The sequence below is a fragment of the Plecotus auritus genome, assembly GCF_963455305.1.
Source record: "Plecotus auritus genome assembly, chromosome: 2".
Classification (NCBI taxonomy): Eukaryota; Metazoa; Chordata; class Mammalia; order Chiroptera; family Vespertilionidae; genus Plecotus; species Plecotus auritus.
The window spans coordinates 72,899,962-72,917,459 of record NC_137771.1 but is presented as its reverse complement, the minus strand read 5'-3'; the positions used below and the strand labels follow the sequence as shown (position 1 = coordinate 72,917,459).

The 17,498-nt window shown below is 36.4% G+C and overlaps 1 protein-coding gene across 1 annotated transcript in view; it reads left to right on the top strand.

The window, feature by feature from the left end:
- GLMN (glomulin, FKBP associated protein) overlaps nucleotides 1-17,498 on the top strand; it is a 56,590-nt gene that overhangs the window by 31,096 nt on the left and 7,996 nt on the right. The window contains exons 10-16 of the mRNA XM_080655481.1: nucleotides 930-960; nucleotides 1,064-1,153; nucleotides 2,081-2,122; nucleotides 2,228-2,301; nucleotides 4,306-4,390; nucleotides 5,134-5,243; nucleotides 6,094-6,157. Of these exons, the coding sequence (XP_080511607.1) occupies nucleotides 930-960; nucleotides 1,064-1,153; nucleotides 2,081-2,122; nucleotides 2,228-2,301; nucleotides 4,306-4,390; nucleotides 5,134-5,243; nucleotides 6,094-6,157 (496 nt within the window). The remainder of the gene's footprint in view (nucleotides 1-929; nucleotides 961-1,063; nucleotides 1,154-2,080; nucleotides 2,123-2,227; nucleotides 2,302-4,305; nucleotides 4,391-5,133; nucleotides 5,244-6,093; nucleotides 6,158-17,498) is intronic.

Below are 17,498 nucleotides of genomic sequence, written 5' to 3'. Positions count from 1 at the left end.
GCTAAGAAGCAAGGCTTCCTCTTTAAAAAATTACAAAGTGACAGGTGTTTAAGAATTTATATCCTTTGTTTTCTTTTCCTATAACAAGTTTAAATTATCTCTTGAGATCAGTCAGGGCCTTTCATTACTGTCTTCCAGGCATAGTAGTGACAGTTTATCAATCCCATCTCTTCCCAGGTGAAGGGAAATTTGTAACATGGCAAATAACCAAAGCCTCAACCCATAAGGCAGGACTTTCCAAGGGTCTCCTGGCACAAGTGGTTATTAACTCTAAATCTGTGTCTTAAAGATTTTATATTCTTTTCACTTAGTTTCTATTATATTCATACAATGAGAATACAGGGTCTCCCCCCAAAAAATGTATATACTCTTTGAGTAATTATAAAAGCAGTGTTTATTAAAATACATTCAATTTGCCTGAACTGGTTTGGCTCAGTGGATAGACCATCGACTTGCAGACTGAAGGGTCCCAGGCTCGATTCCAGTCAAGGGCATGTACCTCGGTTGCAGGCACATCCCCAGTGGGGAGTGTGCGGGAGGCAGCTGATCGATGTTTTGCTCTCTTTGATGTTTCTAACTCTCTATATCCCTCTCCCCTCCTCTCTGAAAAAAAAGAAAATCAATAAAATATATTTTAAAAAATTATTAAGGAAAAAAAATAAAATACATTCCATTTTCAAATGTAATAGAATAACATTAACTTTTGGGGAGGGGGGGGGACATCCTATATGTATGAACTTAAGATTTCCAAACTGTTCAGTCATTGAGCCAAAAACATAACTTCTAACTCCTTGCAGGGTTCGAATTAGAACCTAGAGCCTAAGATAATTAAGTCTTTAAATTTCAATTTTTGGTTTATTTTTCCTAAAATGAATCATTCTAAAGAAATGTAGAAAATCATGTCAGTAAATTTTAATATTCTCTTCCAGAACAGAAGAATCTGTTTTCTCCAAAGGACTGGTAAGATTTGTTTACACCCATCATAATTTAATTATATAGTCACGCCAACAAATAGAGCTGTTGACTTTACCATATATGTATGTATGCATATATTTTAATCTAGGATCTGTTGGAGAATAGTTTGTTGAGAATGGAAGACAATAGTCTACTTCACCAATACTTAGAAATCAAGAGTTTTCTTACTGTACCTCAGGTAAGTGAAATGTGGGATTCTAATCTACAAAATAACCCCTTTCCTATTCTAAATTTAATTAAAGTAAAAGTCTTTTCAGATTCCTCTCCCACCTTCTTTTCAATATCCTTTGAAAACTTTAGTGCCATGCTGTGCAATAGAACTTTCTGTGATGGTGAAAGTATTCTATTACCTGTGTGGTACAGTATGAAAGCCATTAGCCACAATGAACACTTGAAATGTGGCTAGTGTGACTAAGGAACTGAATTTTAAATTTAATGTAATTTAAATTAATTTAAACTTAAATTACTTATATGTGGCTAGTGGCTACCATACTTGATAGCATTAGTATCTAGTGGAAAAACATACTTTCTTCTTGAACACTTTGTTTTTTTAGGGACCTTGGAAAATGAAGCTCCTTTACTTTTATAATAATTGAGGTCCTCAAGACTTCATCAAGGCATAGATTGACTGCTTACTAGAAAGACATTTTAGTTTTCCCTCCTGTGATAAATTTTGCCTAGTACTGTTTGTTATCATAACAAGTAGGTCCTTAGATATTGATGTAGAGACTTGTTCTTCCACTATTTAAAGAGAAAACCATGGCTTTTGTTAGTATATTAAGCCTAAATATTTTTAATAATGGATTATATTTCTGCATGTTTGATATCATTTTTTGGCTACTCTAGACATAATTGAAAATTAGCATTCGCTTCTAAATTTACAACTTTGCAACACCGCACTCAATTTCACTTAACCAAATGGATTATACTTAGTTTCCTGTAGATATAACAATGGAATGATAGGCTTGGGGGAAAATTTACTTCATTTTTAAATCTCCTACTCTCACTTTTTTGAATTTTTAGTATCTACCATTGATGATACAGTTGTTTCTTTGCTGTCAATGTAGTCTATTCACATCTGAATTAAATTTTTATTTATTTTCAGGGCTTAGTCAAAGTAATGACACTTTGCCCAGATGAGACATTGGTATGTAAATGTTTTAGGACTAAATAATGAGTTACAATGAGAAATTTTAATAAAAAATTTAATCTTTATTCAGCTTATGTAACAATATTATTTCTTCCATTTTAGAGGAAAAAGGGTTTAGCTATGCTTCAGCTTTATATTAACAAGTTGGATTCTCAAGGCAAATATACATTATTTAGGTATGTATCAAAAATGGTTAATTGTGAAGTGTGTGGTTGATAAAAAATCAAATTAATGCCATTTAATCCAGGTTATAGTATTTTAGTATTTTTTTAATGTAATTCAACTCTACTTGGAAGCCATCTATCTATATATATAAAAGGCTAAGCAACCAGCCAACCAACCAGTAGGTATGACACGCACTGACCACCAGGAGGCAGACACTCAATGCAGGAGCTGCTGAGAGAGCAACTTCGCAGAGTGCCCTCTCGCACTCCAGGACCCCTCAGGGGCTGTTGGACTGCCAATTTCATCCTGATCCCTCCAGGCCAGGCCGAGGGACCACAGGAGGTTGGCTCCAGGGCGTGTCTGGCCCATCTTGCCCAGTCCCGCCCGGTCAGCCACCTTCTAATTAATTTCCTTTCAATGTGCACGAATCTGTGCACCGGGCATGTAGTCCTATCTAATAAAAGGCTAATATGCAAATCGACCTAATGGCAGAAGTACCGGTGGCTATGACATCATGACATGTGCTGACCACCAGGGGGCAGACGCTCAACACAGGAGCTGCCCCTGGTGGTCAGTGTGCTCCCACAGAGGAAGCAGCTCAGCCAGAAGCTGTGCTCATAGCTGGCGAGGGCTCACAATTGGTGAGCGCAGCAGCAGTGGCAGCAGCGCTAAGGATGTCCGACTGCCCACTGGGAGCCCCAGACTGCAAGAGGGTGCAGGCCAGGCTGAGGGAACCACACACCCCCCCACCCTCACCCCGGCCCAGTGCACGAATCTCGTGCACCAGGCCTCTAGTATTATAATAATTCTCTTATCTGTGATGGATTGAGAAGGGTTAATTAAAAATTATGGACACATATAATAGTATATGTACATACATATATATTACATGAATAATTATATATTTTATTCAGTTAATAAAATTACTTTAAATTTAAAAAGGACTTAAAAGATTAAACAAATTGATAAGGCTCCTGCATGTGTCAATAATTTCCATTATTCACAGTTGAAATTAATGGCTCAGGAGTCATTGACAGGCTATTCATTTTAAGTTAATAGTAAGCTTATTAATAGTGCTGTTTGAGGGTAAAAGTAACCATCTGAGTTAAAGAAGAACCAATTTTGCCCTGGCTGGTGTGGCTCAGTTGGTTGGAGCATCATCGCATGCACCAAAAGGTGGCGGGTTCGATGCCCAGTCAGACTGTGTGTGGGAGGCGGCTAATCAATGTATCTCAGTGGTGTTTCCCTCTTTCTCTCTCTCTCTTAAAAAAGAAAAAGAGCCAACTTTCTGTAGAGGGCCAAACAGTAAATATAGGCTTTATGGGCCAGTCTATTTTAATTGCTCAATTTTGTCTTTGTATTGAGGGTAGGTGTGTTCCAATAACACAGTACGTTGAATTTGGCCTGCAGATCTTATTTTGTTGACACCTATATAATAAAAATTAGTTGTTAAAAGTAGATTTGGGCATGTTAAAGTGCTAAGAAGTCTTCTTTGGAATTGGCCAGAACTAACATTCTTGAGTCTATCTTTTCTTCATTTCTATTGATAGTCAGAGAAGGTTTATGAAATCTCTTTATGCATAGGTCATACCTGCATTCCTACCAAGAAACCCCCCTTTTTCCTTAAGCTAGTCAGATTGAATTATTTTTTTTGCAACTAATTAGTCTAACCAGACTAGTGTACTTTCACAGGGAATAATTTGGGGAGATTTTAGGTGATTATACTAGTTCCCATTCTTGCCATATTAAATCATTGCAACTATGTGCATAAAAAGATTCAAATTTGATTTGATAGAAATTTCTTGTTGGAAAGACCCAGGTTAAATAGAATTTGCTAGTCAGAGCAATAACCATAATTAGGTGAGTTTGTAATTGGTTAATCATCTTGCTAATTGTCTTCACTGGTTTTTGTATACCTAGAAATAACACATGGCCTATTTGAATTTGTAAAACTTATGTCATCCTAATAATGCAATCCAGGATAATTTCAAATGCATTGTAATTTTGCTTTCAAGGTGCTTACTGAATACAAGTAATCACTCAGGTGTGGAGGCCTTCATTATTCAAAATATCAAAAATCAAATTGACATATCATTAAAGGTAAGAGCATAGCTAAGGTACCAATTACCAATTTATTTTATTTTGTAGGATATGTTTTTTGTGTGGAATACATTGATGTGGATTTTGTCCTATGGATTTTTTCCTCTTTCTAGTATTAGGGTATATATATTTTTCTCATCTCTATTTTTCTTTCTTTCTTTTAATCTTTATTGTTGAAAGTATTGCATAGGTCCTCTTTTTCCCCCCATTAACCTCTTCCAGCCCGCTCCCGTCCTCTTCTTCCCCACCCCCGACTCCAGGCTCTCACCACCCCATTGCCTATGTCATGGGTTATACATATATGCATACAAGTTCTTTGGTTGATCTCTTCCCACCCACCCTCCCGTGCCTTCCCTCTGAGGTTCAACAGTCTATTTCTTTTCTTCTTCCTTAATTTTGAAACTTCCTTGATTATAGATTTAAATTGTGTTCTTTGTGCTGATAACATGATTTATTTTTGTTTTGCCGTACACTTCTGAAATAGTAATGGAAACTGAAGTCTCATCTGTTTGTGAACACTCAGTGATTCCATATAAAAAAGAGAGAGAAAAAGAACGCACCAGTGTTCACAAACTGGCAGAGTTTGTTCCAGGTGTCTGGAAATAGTAAATGACAGAATGGAAATAAAAGTTAAAAAGTATATATTTTAAATGTGTAATAGTTTATTTTTGTAGTATCAAGGTATTAGAAAGCACATTTATCAAGCTGTTAAAGCCTTTTTCAGTTTTTCTTTTGCTTTACAGAGAACACATAACAACAAATGGTTTACAGGACCACAGCTAATTTCCCTTCTAGATTTGGTACTCTTTCTCCCAGAGGGTGCTGAAACAGATCTACTGCAAAACTCAGATAGGTGAGGTGATGACTACTAAGGTTCACATAGTAAATTGAGAAGTAATAAACCATATTTTCCTATGATTTTATGTGATCTGTGGTTAATTCATAAAATTACATAAAGATTTTCATATTTAAGTAATTAGGTATTATGTAAAAACAAAATAAAAACCCCTTCTTTCCACTTTTTATTTATTCAAATTTGTTTAATAAACTTAATACAATTTTTAAAAATAAAGATCATGCGTTCTTGCTAAAACAAACAATCCTTCTTTCCAGAACTGTGACCAACAGTATAATTTTGTGCCTTTAACGTTCCCAGCATTCCATAACAGCTAATAGACATTTACAACTACAGCATTGGTGACTAAGAATTTTTTGTGTACAACTTAAACAAAGCATATGTGTTTAGGTTTTATTGTTTTGTTTTCTAGGACATCATGTTTTTCATATAGTACATGTAATGTCACTTTTATTATACTCAAATGGATATAGAGAAATGGTTATAAATGGAACCTTAAAATTCAGGAAGCAACAGATGATACTCTCAAATATTAAGGATAATAAGGCTTCCTTGGTGGGGGGGAAAGAATAGTATTTTTCACAGCTGTATTTTGCAAACTTGGAGAACAAGAGTAATGAGCTATTACTACTCCAAAAACTATGGTGAAGAGAATACATAGTTATACACAGATTTTCAAGTGTGCAAAGTTTGGCACCCCGCACCCCTGCATTGTTCAAGGGTAAATTGTGCTTTCAGTGACAAGCATAATTATAAAAATATACCCAAAATTTTAGCTTACTTTTTCATTGAAATTGCTATTGGTTTTCTAAAACTGTACTGTAACACATATATCTTTAATTAACAGGATAATGGCTTCATTAAATTTATTGAGGTATTTGGTTATCAAAGATAATGAAAGTGACAATCAAGTAAGTGAATTTTTTGAAAAAGAAACTGTGAGTATATTAACAATATATAAGAATTGTTTCAGATTTTTATATCAATATCCACTTAAGCCAATATTTCATCTCTTACCCAGCTACAGAGGCTGGAGGAAGTGCCAACAGTTATTCTGAAACCTGAAGTTCATTCCCAAGAGCCCTTACCACCCCATACCCAGCTTCCCTTTCCTTTCCTATTGTACCTTTGCTCTCTTGCTGCAATCACTGCTTAGACCTGGTAGGTAGTAAGTTGGAAGTCCTACCAGGGGTCCTCAAACTTTTTAAACAGGGGGCCAGTTCACTGTCCCTCAGACGGTTGGAGGGCCGGACTATAGTTTAAAAAAACAAAACTATGAACAAATTCCTATGCGCACTGTGGGCCCGGGACAAGTCGGCTGCTAAGCAGGACAGGCAGCGGCACCCGGCGGGCCTGATAAATGTCCTCGGCGGGCCGCATGTGGCCCGTGGGCCGTAGTTTGAGGACGCCTGTGACCTAAGCCAACTAACCTTCTTGAGCTCAACATATATTTATTTGGGTATCTTGTTCAGTTGCCTCCACCTATAAGTCATGATTTCAGTCTGAGCTGTATAAAATAAAACCATCTGACAATTTGATGTCCTCTCATTAGACACGACAAACTAAAGCATTTTAAGTACTAAAATCTGTTAACAGCACCTTTTGGATAATGTGTAGGAAGTTGGATTTATTTTTAATAGTGTATCATTAGAGGTATTCAAGAAATAAGAAGCTATTTGAGGGAGATTTGTCATACACTAAAGTTATATTTGCTTTTTATCTTCTCTCTTTCTACCTACTCTATTCTAATAGCTGGTTTCACTGTGTGTCATGTCTGTTAACTTTAGCTACCTGAATCTTGTGTTGTTAATCTGTTTCTTTTTTTAGGAAGTAATAAAAGAAGTGAAAGTCATTAACTTATATTTATACTAGAGGCCCGATGCATGAAAATCATGCAAGAGTAGGTCTCCTGTCCCCCGGCTGCCAGCACCGGCTTCCCTCTAGCACCTGGGACCTGGGCTTCCCTCTGGCCGCTGGCACATAGGACCGCAGAGGGAGGCCCCACCCACCCGCTTCATCCCACCGGTCGGTGGCCTGGGCCTCCCTCTTTGGGGTGATTGTGGAGCCCCCCTGATTGATCGCCCCAAGGCCAGTGGCCTGGGCCTCCCTCTGCGGGGCAGTCATGGGGCGATGGCTGGGCCCCTGACCAATTGCAATGCACCTGCTTTGGCTGGCGTGGTGCCAGTGGGTGTCATAGCGTGGTCATCTGGAAGGTTGTTTGGTCTAATTAGCATATTATGCTTTTATTATTATAGGTAAGATGCCAAATAGTTTTTTTAGTTTCTTTTTTAATTTAAATAAATGATCATTTGGAATGAAAAATTTATGAGAAAAGTAACATTTTGTTTCCCTTTTGATTAAATCTAGTCGATTAGTGATTTGACCTCCTATTCATCATCCCTTGTCAGCCCAAAATACAGGGTGTCTTCCCAAAAATGTATACACATTTTAAATATTAAAAATAAAAATAAACACATTATTAATTCCAATGGGTTAAATCTGAAAAGAAAGAAATATCACCTGAGCTACCAGGTGTAAAATGTGTATACATTTTTGGGGACACCCTATAGTTATTTATTCTCATTGACTAGTGCTTACTCTGTACTGGGGTGATTTTTTCTTTTCTACCATTATAAAGTTTTTCAAACGTACAGCCAAGTTGAAAGGATGTTACAGTGATCACTGATTTATTTACTTATTTACTCTATTTTTATCATGTATCCACCCATCAGTCTCTTAAATTTTTTTATATATTTCAAGGTAAACTGCAAACATTAGCATAATTTCCCCTAAATATTTCAGCATGTGTTTCATTAAGTAGAGTAAAATATCTGTCTATAGTTCTTCTTTGAGTTAAAATTTACAGAAAATCAAATGCACAGATTTTACTTGTATATTCGCCAGTTTTAACAAATAGATCTATATTATCCAAATCCTTATCCAAGGTAAAACATTGCTATCATCACATGAAGTTCCCTGTTTCCCTTCCCAGTTAATTCTGACCTCATCACTCCACAGCCCTCCCCTCCCCCCTGCCAATGGCAACCACTATGCCAGCCAGGTGCTGCATATCATTTACCTTCACAATGCTATAAGCACTCTTTATTTTTTACTTTTCATAAGTAATGTAGGCACAGGAGGGTTAAGTTGCATAAGGACACACCTAGTGGCCAGAACCTTTGAATCACAAGTAACTTCTAAAGGAGTTTCTGATAGAAGTAAAAATATAACAGATAAAATTCAGCCTCAGTGGAGGCCCTTCTTTAGGAAGGTACCCTTAGGGTGAAGTATCAGTTTTTACTTTTCCATAATCCAGAAAGGCCACACCTACAGATGGTCTGCTTTGCCTGATAGGAAGACAAAAAAATCCTCTGAATAAGAGTTGACAGCCCTAAACGATTTGGCTCAGTGGATAGAGCGTCTGCCTGCGGACTGAACGGTCCCCGGTTTGATTCTGGTCAAGGGCATGTACCTTGGTTGCGGGCACATCCCCAGTAGGAGGAGTGCAGGAGGCAGCTGATCGATGTTTCTCTCTCATAAATGTTTCTAACTCTCTATCCCTCTCCTTTCCTCTGTAAAAAATCAATAAAATATATTTTAAAAATAAAAATAAATAAATAAATAAAATGTCATCCTACTTACCAATTTAAAAAAAAAAAGAGTTGACAGATGATGAGGTGTGGAGCACAGGGGCAGCATATGGGCCTCTGCCTAGACAGGGAAGGCAGCAGTTTAGCACTGTGCAGTGTCAGCTATGATATTCACAGCTCATGCCTCACTTTTATTTGGCTTGAACATAGTATATGGTAAAGAAAAGGGTATAACCAGCTTATAAGATTGTTTTCTTATTTAACGGTTTTTAAATTTTTTTCTTAGGGGTCAAATATTCCAAAGTATCATTTCCATGCAAGTTACCATAAGAATTATCATACCTAGGAAATTAGCAAAAAAAAACCCAGTCCATGATGGAAACCTGACATCTTTCAGGCAGTGTAAGAGCCTGTTCACCATGGAAGCATTTCTTCCAGTGCAATAGGTCATGTGTATAAATGAGAGGCAAATCTGTTTGCTGTGGTTAATTAAAAAATGATAGCTTCTGAGTTTTTAGAATTTTTGATTAAAGGGGAAACAAGATATTCTAGTGATTCTGAATTGTGAGTAGTTCTATTCTAAAGGACTCCTACCAGAATCTATTTTTGAGCAGTAAAGTGTGCTGAGAAGGTAACTAGTCAGATGAAAAGCTGAAAAGCAATTCAGAAAGGTGTATAGGAAAATTAAATAAGAACAGAATCATTCAATACAAAACAACGTGATTCATAATTTAATAATAATCCATTTTTTTTCCTGCATTTTGGGTCACTGTCAACTGACTTATTCTTTTAATAAGTCATTCCCCTCCTCATCCTACTATTTCATGCCTCTATATCTCTGCATAAATTATAGGCACCTTCTCCTACACTTTGGACCTTGAACCTCCATCTCTACTGGTAAAATCAACTTAGCTTTTATACATAATGTTCTCTTTTATTTGGTTGGTGTCTTTAAATATGGGTTAGTTGTTTATTTTTTGTCTTTTTATTTTTATTTAATCCTCACCCACGGAGTGAGGATAATTTTTCCATTGATATTTTAGAGAGAGGAGGAGAGACAAGGGGGAGAGAGAGAAACATCGATGTGAGAGAGACCCATCCATTGGTTGCCCCGCACTCGCGCCCTGACTGGGGCCAAGGATTGACCCTGCAACCGGAATCGAACCTGAGACCCTTCAGTGTGCAGGCTGATACTCTAACCATTGAGCACTGACCAGGTCTGGATTTGTTGTTTTGAATTACAATAATATTCTAATACATAGCCTATAATAATTATATCTCTTACCTTTGTATTTTCTACTCATATCCTTTCCAATCCTGCTTACACCCATCCTTTTTCTTAAGTTGTGATTGTAATATGTAGAAAGAAAATAAAGTCAAGGGAGGCAACGTAAATTTGTAAAGGCCACAGGTATCAGGAATTTTTAAAAATTCAATTAGGCAATGTGTGCATATATGCTTTTTATTTAGGAAAACTATAAATATCTGGCATATATACATATAACCTATATAACCCATATTTTGGATTCTCATTTAAATTGTTTCTTTTTCCAAGATTAAAGCATGCCCTTTTTGTGTCATTTGCAGAGCCAAATTACTTAAGGTGAAAAGTGTTACTTAATATTACAAGTGATAGAAGTTCTACAATAGTACTTCATAAATAACAAGTCACATACAAATTAGGAGAAAGGGGAAAACTGGGTCTTATGCATTTCCTTCTTTTGTCCTTTGCAAGGTCCCATTTGTTCTGGCAATAAATTTCATTGTGCTGTAGAACTGCCTGGTCTTCCTTTTGTAAGATAGGCTGCAGTGAATTTTGGAATATATAGTTAAGCTTTATAACTGAAAAGATTTCAGAACTATTTCATCAGTGAAACTATTTGGTATAAAATTAAAAGCAAGTATTTGTGAACAGTTCAAATTTTTATCCATATAACTTTAAAATATTAAGTTATTTTTTCTAGACATTTGATAAAAGAAATTTTAAAATTATTTTCTTTGTAGTTTTTTAAAAGATCTAGTACCCTTAATGTTAAAGGGAAAATACTCTTTTCCATAACTTCTTCACTCCTACATACTTCTAAAAATATTACTGTTGTTCATCATGTGAAGGATTGTGGAATTATGCTGAACAAAATTTAGCCTAACTTTGGCACATGTTTTTATTACCTTGTTTTAAGTTTTATGGTTATGGGCTATGTATTAAATTACTGCAATTAAAAACAACTAAGGTCTTAATAAAGACCTAGGTTTGCACTGTCCAAACCTAGTAGCCACATATGACTATTTAGATTTTAAATTAATTTTTTAAATTTTAATTAAAAATTTAGTTCCTCATTGGCATTGGACAGGGCCATTCTAGATCATTGTTTCTCAACATATGTTCCTAATAAAAAATCACCTGGGTATTTTTTAATGTATATATAAATGCAAATTCCTGAGTTCAGCCCAAATCTTATCAATCAAAGCCTGTGATAAAGCACAGAAATCTGCGATTTTAACTTAGTGAAGCTTGAGAACCTCTATATATTATGAATTACAAATAAAATCTATTTTATGAGATAGTTGTATATGATAAAAGAATATTATTAACTATTTTAACTGAATGATAATGAAATGCTATATGTTAAAACTTGTGGGATATGGCTAAGAGTGGTGCTTAGAAAAAAGTTTCCAGCTTTAAATGCTTATTTTAGAAAAGAATATAAAGTTACTAATGAATTTTTGGCAAGACTTCAAACATTCACGAAGACACAGTATGTTAAAGAGTATAATTATTAACACAGCACAGATTAAAAAATAGTATAATAATTACATGAAAACATATCAGTAAATTTGAAAACTTCAGTGAAATGAAATATCTTAGAAAATATAATTTAAAACTGCCCCAAACAGTCTAAGAGAAATCACAAGGTCAGATAATTTTACCATAATTTCAAGAAACGGATACTCAAATTTTATATAAAATGTTGCAAAGGCTAGAAAAAGAATAGTTTTTCTCTGAGTCTATTTAGTAAGATATGACTTTAATGCCAAAACAGACAAGAATAGTATGTACTAACAACAACAAAAAGATTGATAAACATAAAAATTTTAATGAAATACTATTTCGTACCCATCAGAATGGCAAATGTTAAAAAGGTAGATAGCATAGGTAAGGATATGGAACAGCAATGAAACAAATAGATATAATCACTTTTGGAGAGCAATTTGGCATTATCCAATAAAGTTGAAGAATGACAACTCTCACTCAGCAACTCCTCCTATAGGTATATAACTTAGAGCAGTGTTCTTCAAACTTCTCATCATAACCAAGCATATATTACTGAGTCATTAAATCAGTTTAGTGGGTCAGACCAGCAATTTTTACAAAATGGAATACAGTATAATTGAAAACATCAGGTTGCTTGTTCAGATTTTTAATAAAGGTTATGGGTATTGCAACCAACTTTGTGGCCAGTTGCAAAGAACAATGTGAGAAAGTGACAAATTGGTAGGACTAAGATAAAGATGTTCAGTGTATTGCATACCAACATCTCTTATGTGTTTAATGGTCAGCTCGACGATTACCAGAGGAGAAGAGCTAACATTGTACATTTTATAGTAATATAATATGTAGTTAGTTGTGAAGCTAAATATACCCACTATCTGTAAAATTGTTAAGTTTACAATCAAATTATTTTAGTAATCTATTTTCAGAATGAATTTTATTGAGATACCTTTTTTCTCAAATTCATGACAATTGCAAAACTCTCATCCAGCATGTATAAAATTGCACTCAAATATTTTTATTAGAAGAAAAATAATAAGGAATAAAAAATACTGAACCATGTTCAAGATGAACTGTTGATCTGAAACTGTAAACAGTGATGATATTCAGAAATATATTGACTATAATTAGTAAAATTTTACTTCATTTGAGCCACATTTTAAAAAGAAAGAAAATAATTATAAGACTTTAAAGTTAAGATTGTTAAAATAATTTCATCAAAACTAAATGTCCAGCCCAAATGGCATGGCTCCGTGGTTGAGCATCAACCTATGATCCAGGAAGTCACAGTTTGATTCCCAGTAAAGCCATATGCCCAAGTTGCGGGCAGTCCCCAGTGTGGGGTGTGCAGGAGGCAGCAAGTCAATGATTCTCTCTCATCATTGATGTTTCTAATCTCTCTCTCCCTTTCCCTTTCTCTCTGAAATCAATAAAAAGTATATTTTTTTAAAAATCCAAAAACTAGCCCTAGCAGGTTTAGCTCAGTGGATAGAGCATTGGCCTGTGGACTGAAGGGTCCCAGGTTTGATTCTGGGCAAAGGCATGTATCTCAGTTGCAGGATCCCCCCCGGGCTGGGCCCTGGTTGGAGTACGTGCAGGAAGCAACCAATCGATGTGGTTCTCTCGTATCGATATTTCTCTGTCTTTCCCTCTTGCTTCCTCTCTCTTTAAAAATCAATGGGAAAATATCCTCGGGTGAGGATTAAAAACAAACAAAAAAAGAACTAAATGGCCAATGAAAATGATAGGCTAATATGTTATTGGTCAGTGTTCTTGCCAATATTTACTGAAATGGAAACAGGGTGGGTCTTTAAAACTTAAAATGAAAATTTTTTACAGGAATGACAAGTGACATCAGAACTGTAGCAATTCTTTTTTTTTAATCTTTATTGTTCAGATTATTACAGATGGTCCTCTTTTTTCCCCCCATAGCTCCCTTCTACCCAGTTCCCACCCCACCCCAGGCTCTTAGCCCCCCACTGTCTTCATCCATAGGTGTAAGATCTTTGTCCAATCTCTCCCCATATTCCCTTCCCCCCGAGAATTGTCCATCCGCTCCCTTCCCATGCCCCTGATTCTATTACATTCACCAGTTTATTCTGTTCATCAGATTTTTTTTATTCATTTGATTTTTATTTTTTTATATTTTATTTTTTAAATATATTTTATTAATTTTTTACAGACAGAAAGGGAGAGGGATAGAGAGTTAGAAACATCGATGAGCGAGAAACATCGATCAGCTGCCTCCTTGCACACTCCCTACTGGGTATGTCCCTGCAACCAAGGTACATGCTCTTGACCAGAATCGAATCTGGGACCCTTGAGTCCACAGGCCAATGCTCTAGCCACTGAGCCAAACCGGTTAGGGCTCATTTGATTTTTAAATTCACTTGTTGATAGGTATGTATTTGTTGTCACTTTGTTGTTCATAATTTTTTATCTTTACCTTTTTCTTCTTCTTCCTCTTCTTAAAGAATATCCTTCAGCATTTCATATAATACTGGTTTGGTGGTGATGAACTCCTTTAGCTTTTTCTTGTCTGTGAAACTCTTTATCTGACCTTCAATTCTAAATGATAGCTTTGCTGGGTAGAGTAATCTTGGTTGTAGGTTCTTGCTATTCATCACTTTGAATATTTCTTGCCACTCCCATCTGGCCTGCATAGTTTCTGTTGAGAAATCAGCTGACAGTCGTATGGGTAACTAACTGTTTTTCTCTTGCTGCTTTTAATATTCTCTCTTTGTCTTTTGCTCTTGGCATTTTAATTATGATGTGTCTTGGTGTGGTCCTCTTTGGATTCCTCTTGTTTGGGGTTCTCTGCGCTTCCTGGACTTGTAAGTCTAGTTCTTTCACCCGGTAAGGGAAGTCTTCTGTCATTATTTCTTCAAATAGGTTTTCAGTATCTTGCTCTCTCTCTTCTCCTGGCACCCCCCTAATTCGGATGTTGGTACGCCTGAAGTTGTCCCAGAGGCTCTTTACACTATCTTCATATTTTTGGATTCTTTTTTCTTTTTGCTCTTACAGTTGGGTGTTTTTTGCTTCTTCATATTTCAAATCTTTGACTTGATTCTTGGGATCCTCTAGTCTACTGTTGAATCTCTGTATATTATTCTTTATTTCAGTCAGTGTATGTTTAATTTCTGACTGGTCCTTTTCCATTTTTTTGGCATTCTCACTATAAGATCCTTGTAGGTCTCACTAAGTTCCTTGGAAGTTTCTAAAAGATTCTTGAGTAACCTTATAACTGTGGTTTTGAACTCTATATCCAGTATTTTGCTTTCTTCCATTTCTTTCATTTGTGACGTTTCTTTGCCTCCGCATTTTGGCTGCTTCCCTGTGTTTGTTTCTATGTATTGGGTAGCTGCTAAGTCTCTTTGAGTCAATAGAGTGGCCTTGTGTGGTAGGTGTCCTGTAGGGCCCAGTGGCTCAGCCTCCCCAATCACCTGAGGTGGACACTCTTGGCACACCCCTTTGTGGGCTGTGTGCACAGTCTTGTTGTAGTTGAGCCTTAATTGCTGTTGGTATCACTGGGAGGAATTGACCTCCAGGCCAATTGGCTGTGGGGACCAGCTGCCACTACAGTGGGAGAACTGCTGTGCAGGAGACACCTTTATGGGGCAGGACTGAGTCCGCCCCTTGAGTGTGTCACTTATTGATGTGAAGAGTTGTAATCTGGTATGGTCTCACACTGACCACTGGGTACACTGGCTCTTGGATCTCCAAGGAGGTGCAGAGTCAGCCATTGCCTGGGACCACCCAGCAGGAGCTGCAGAGAGATCTGAAGATTCCTCTTCTTTGTATCAGGTTTGGAAGTGCCCAGATGAGGCCCAGCTGTGAAGCAAAACAGGCTGCTGCTGCCAGCCTTGGGGCTTCTTTTGATAGCTTTGGGGCTCCCTGACCCAGCTGCTGCCTGTTTGACAGGTTTTAGGCTGAGAAAGGACAGGCCATTCATATGCAAAAGCTGATGGGAACAGCTTGGGTGGGGTTATAAATTGGGTGGGGTTGGGTCTCAGGGAATTCCTAGGGCGGAGCAAACAGCAATGGCTGCCAGTCAGCCCTGCACTGGAGAAGACCCAGCACAGCAACAATGACCTCTGCGAGCACCTCCTTCTGAAAGAACGTCGCCCTCACGTTCCTGCCCTGATGCCAGACAGTCCAGTTTCTCCCTGTATGTATCTGGTCCCCCCGAGTCTCGCCCGGAACTGGAGTTCAGAGCAAGCGGGAGCTTGTATCTCCCTCCCGATTAAAAAGCAGCACACCCAGGTGCCAGCCCATTCCACACCTCTGCACCTCCTACCAGTCTCACTGTGCTTTCTTCTTTACCTCTCTGGTTGTAGTACTTCCACTCAGCCAGCTTTCCCACGGTTCTGGATGATAGTTGTTCTGTCTTTTAGTTGTAATTTTGATGTGGTTGTGAGAGGCAGCAAGTACAAGTGTTTACCTATGCCGCCATCTTGGTTCATCTCCTGTAGCAATTCTTTTTAAAGTGTTGGAATCACTATCAAAGCTTTTTGAAATCAGTGTATTTTATTTTGCAAAGCATTGGTATCTAAGGAAATCCCTTTAGATCTTAGACATATATTGTAAAGGTGGTGAAAATTGTTAATTTTAAAAGTTCATTGAGTAGCTACTCTTGAAACTTTTTTTCAGTGATCAGAGCTAAGCATGACTATTGTATCGTATCAGAGTTCATTTATTGTTCCTAAGGCAAGTTCTAGATAGGACATAGAACTCAGGGATAATATTAATATTTTTCTAGTTGAAAAGCAATATTTGGCAAACATTTTCTTAGAATATTTGAGTAGCAAAATTGACATATATGTCTGATTTTCTGTCATGCTTAAGAAATGAAATTTGAAATCATAGGAGAAACATCATTATATCTTTCCATATGTTAAACTTATCTGTGGGTTGTAAAAGACTTGTAGAAGTAAGGCTTAAATGTAATTGCTTTAACTAATATATGTTCCTGACATTAATGAATAAAATATTTAAAATGAATATAGTCTGAATATAATAAAATTAGACATTATTGCCGAACCGGTTTGGCTCAGTGGATAGAGCGTCGGCCTGCGGACTGAAAGGTCCCGGGTTCGATTCCGGTCAAGGGCATGTACCTTGGTTGCGGGCACATCCTCAGTGGGAGGTGTGCAGGAGGCAGCTGATCGATGTTTCTCTCTCATCGATGTTTCTAGCTCTCTATCCCTCTCCCTTCTTCTCTGTGAAATATCAATAAAATATATTTTAAAAAAAATTAGACATTATTAAATCTCATTTCTCTCATAAACTTTTAATCATTACTTTCTAAAGGAGAAATGTAAAACATTCAAGAAAAATGTTTGATTAAAAGATAATTTTGCTTTTTAAAATCCTATATCAGTAAGTAATTAGGCTAAATTTGTTGGCTCAAGAGAACTGGTGAAGTTTAGTTTTTCATTTACACCAAAGAGTTGAGTATAAAACATTAAGTTTTTCATCAATTGGGGAATAAAATTTCAAAGAATTTCTGTTACTAAGTAAAAGTGAAAGGGTGAAAGAAAATTTCAACTTAGTGCAACTTCTAAAAAATATTAAACATTTTCCTCTCCTTAATAGATATGGTTTTATAAATATTTTTCCCCAAAGAGCAGAAATTTTTAATTTGATGAAATCCAGCATATCAATTTTATTTTTATATGATTTGTACTTTTTTATATTATGAAATCTTTGCTTAACCCAAGGTCACAAATATTTTCTTATAGAAGTTTTATAGTTTTAGATTTTGTATTTAAGTCTATTATCCATTTCAAGTAAATTTTTTAGATAGTGTGAGGTGTGGGTTAAGTTTTTTTGTTTTGACTCCAGCAGTATTCCTTGAAAAGCCTATGCTTAACTTGTTGAATTATCTTGATA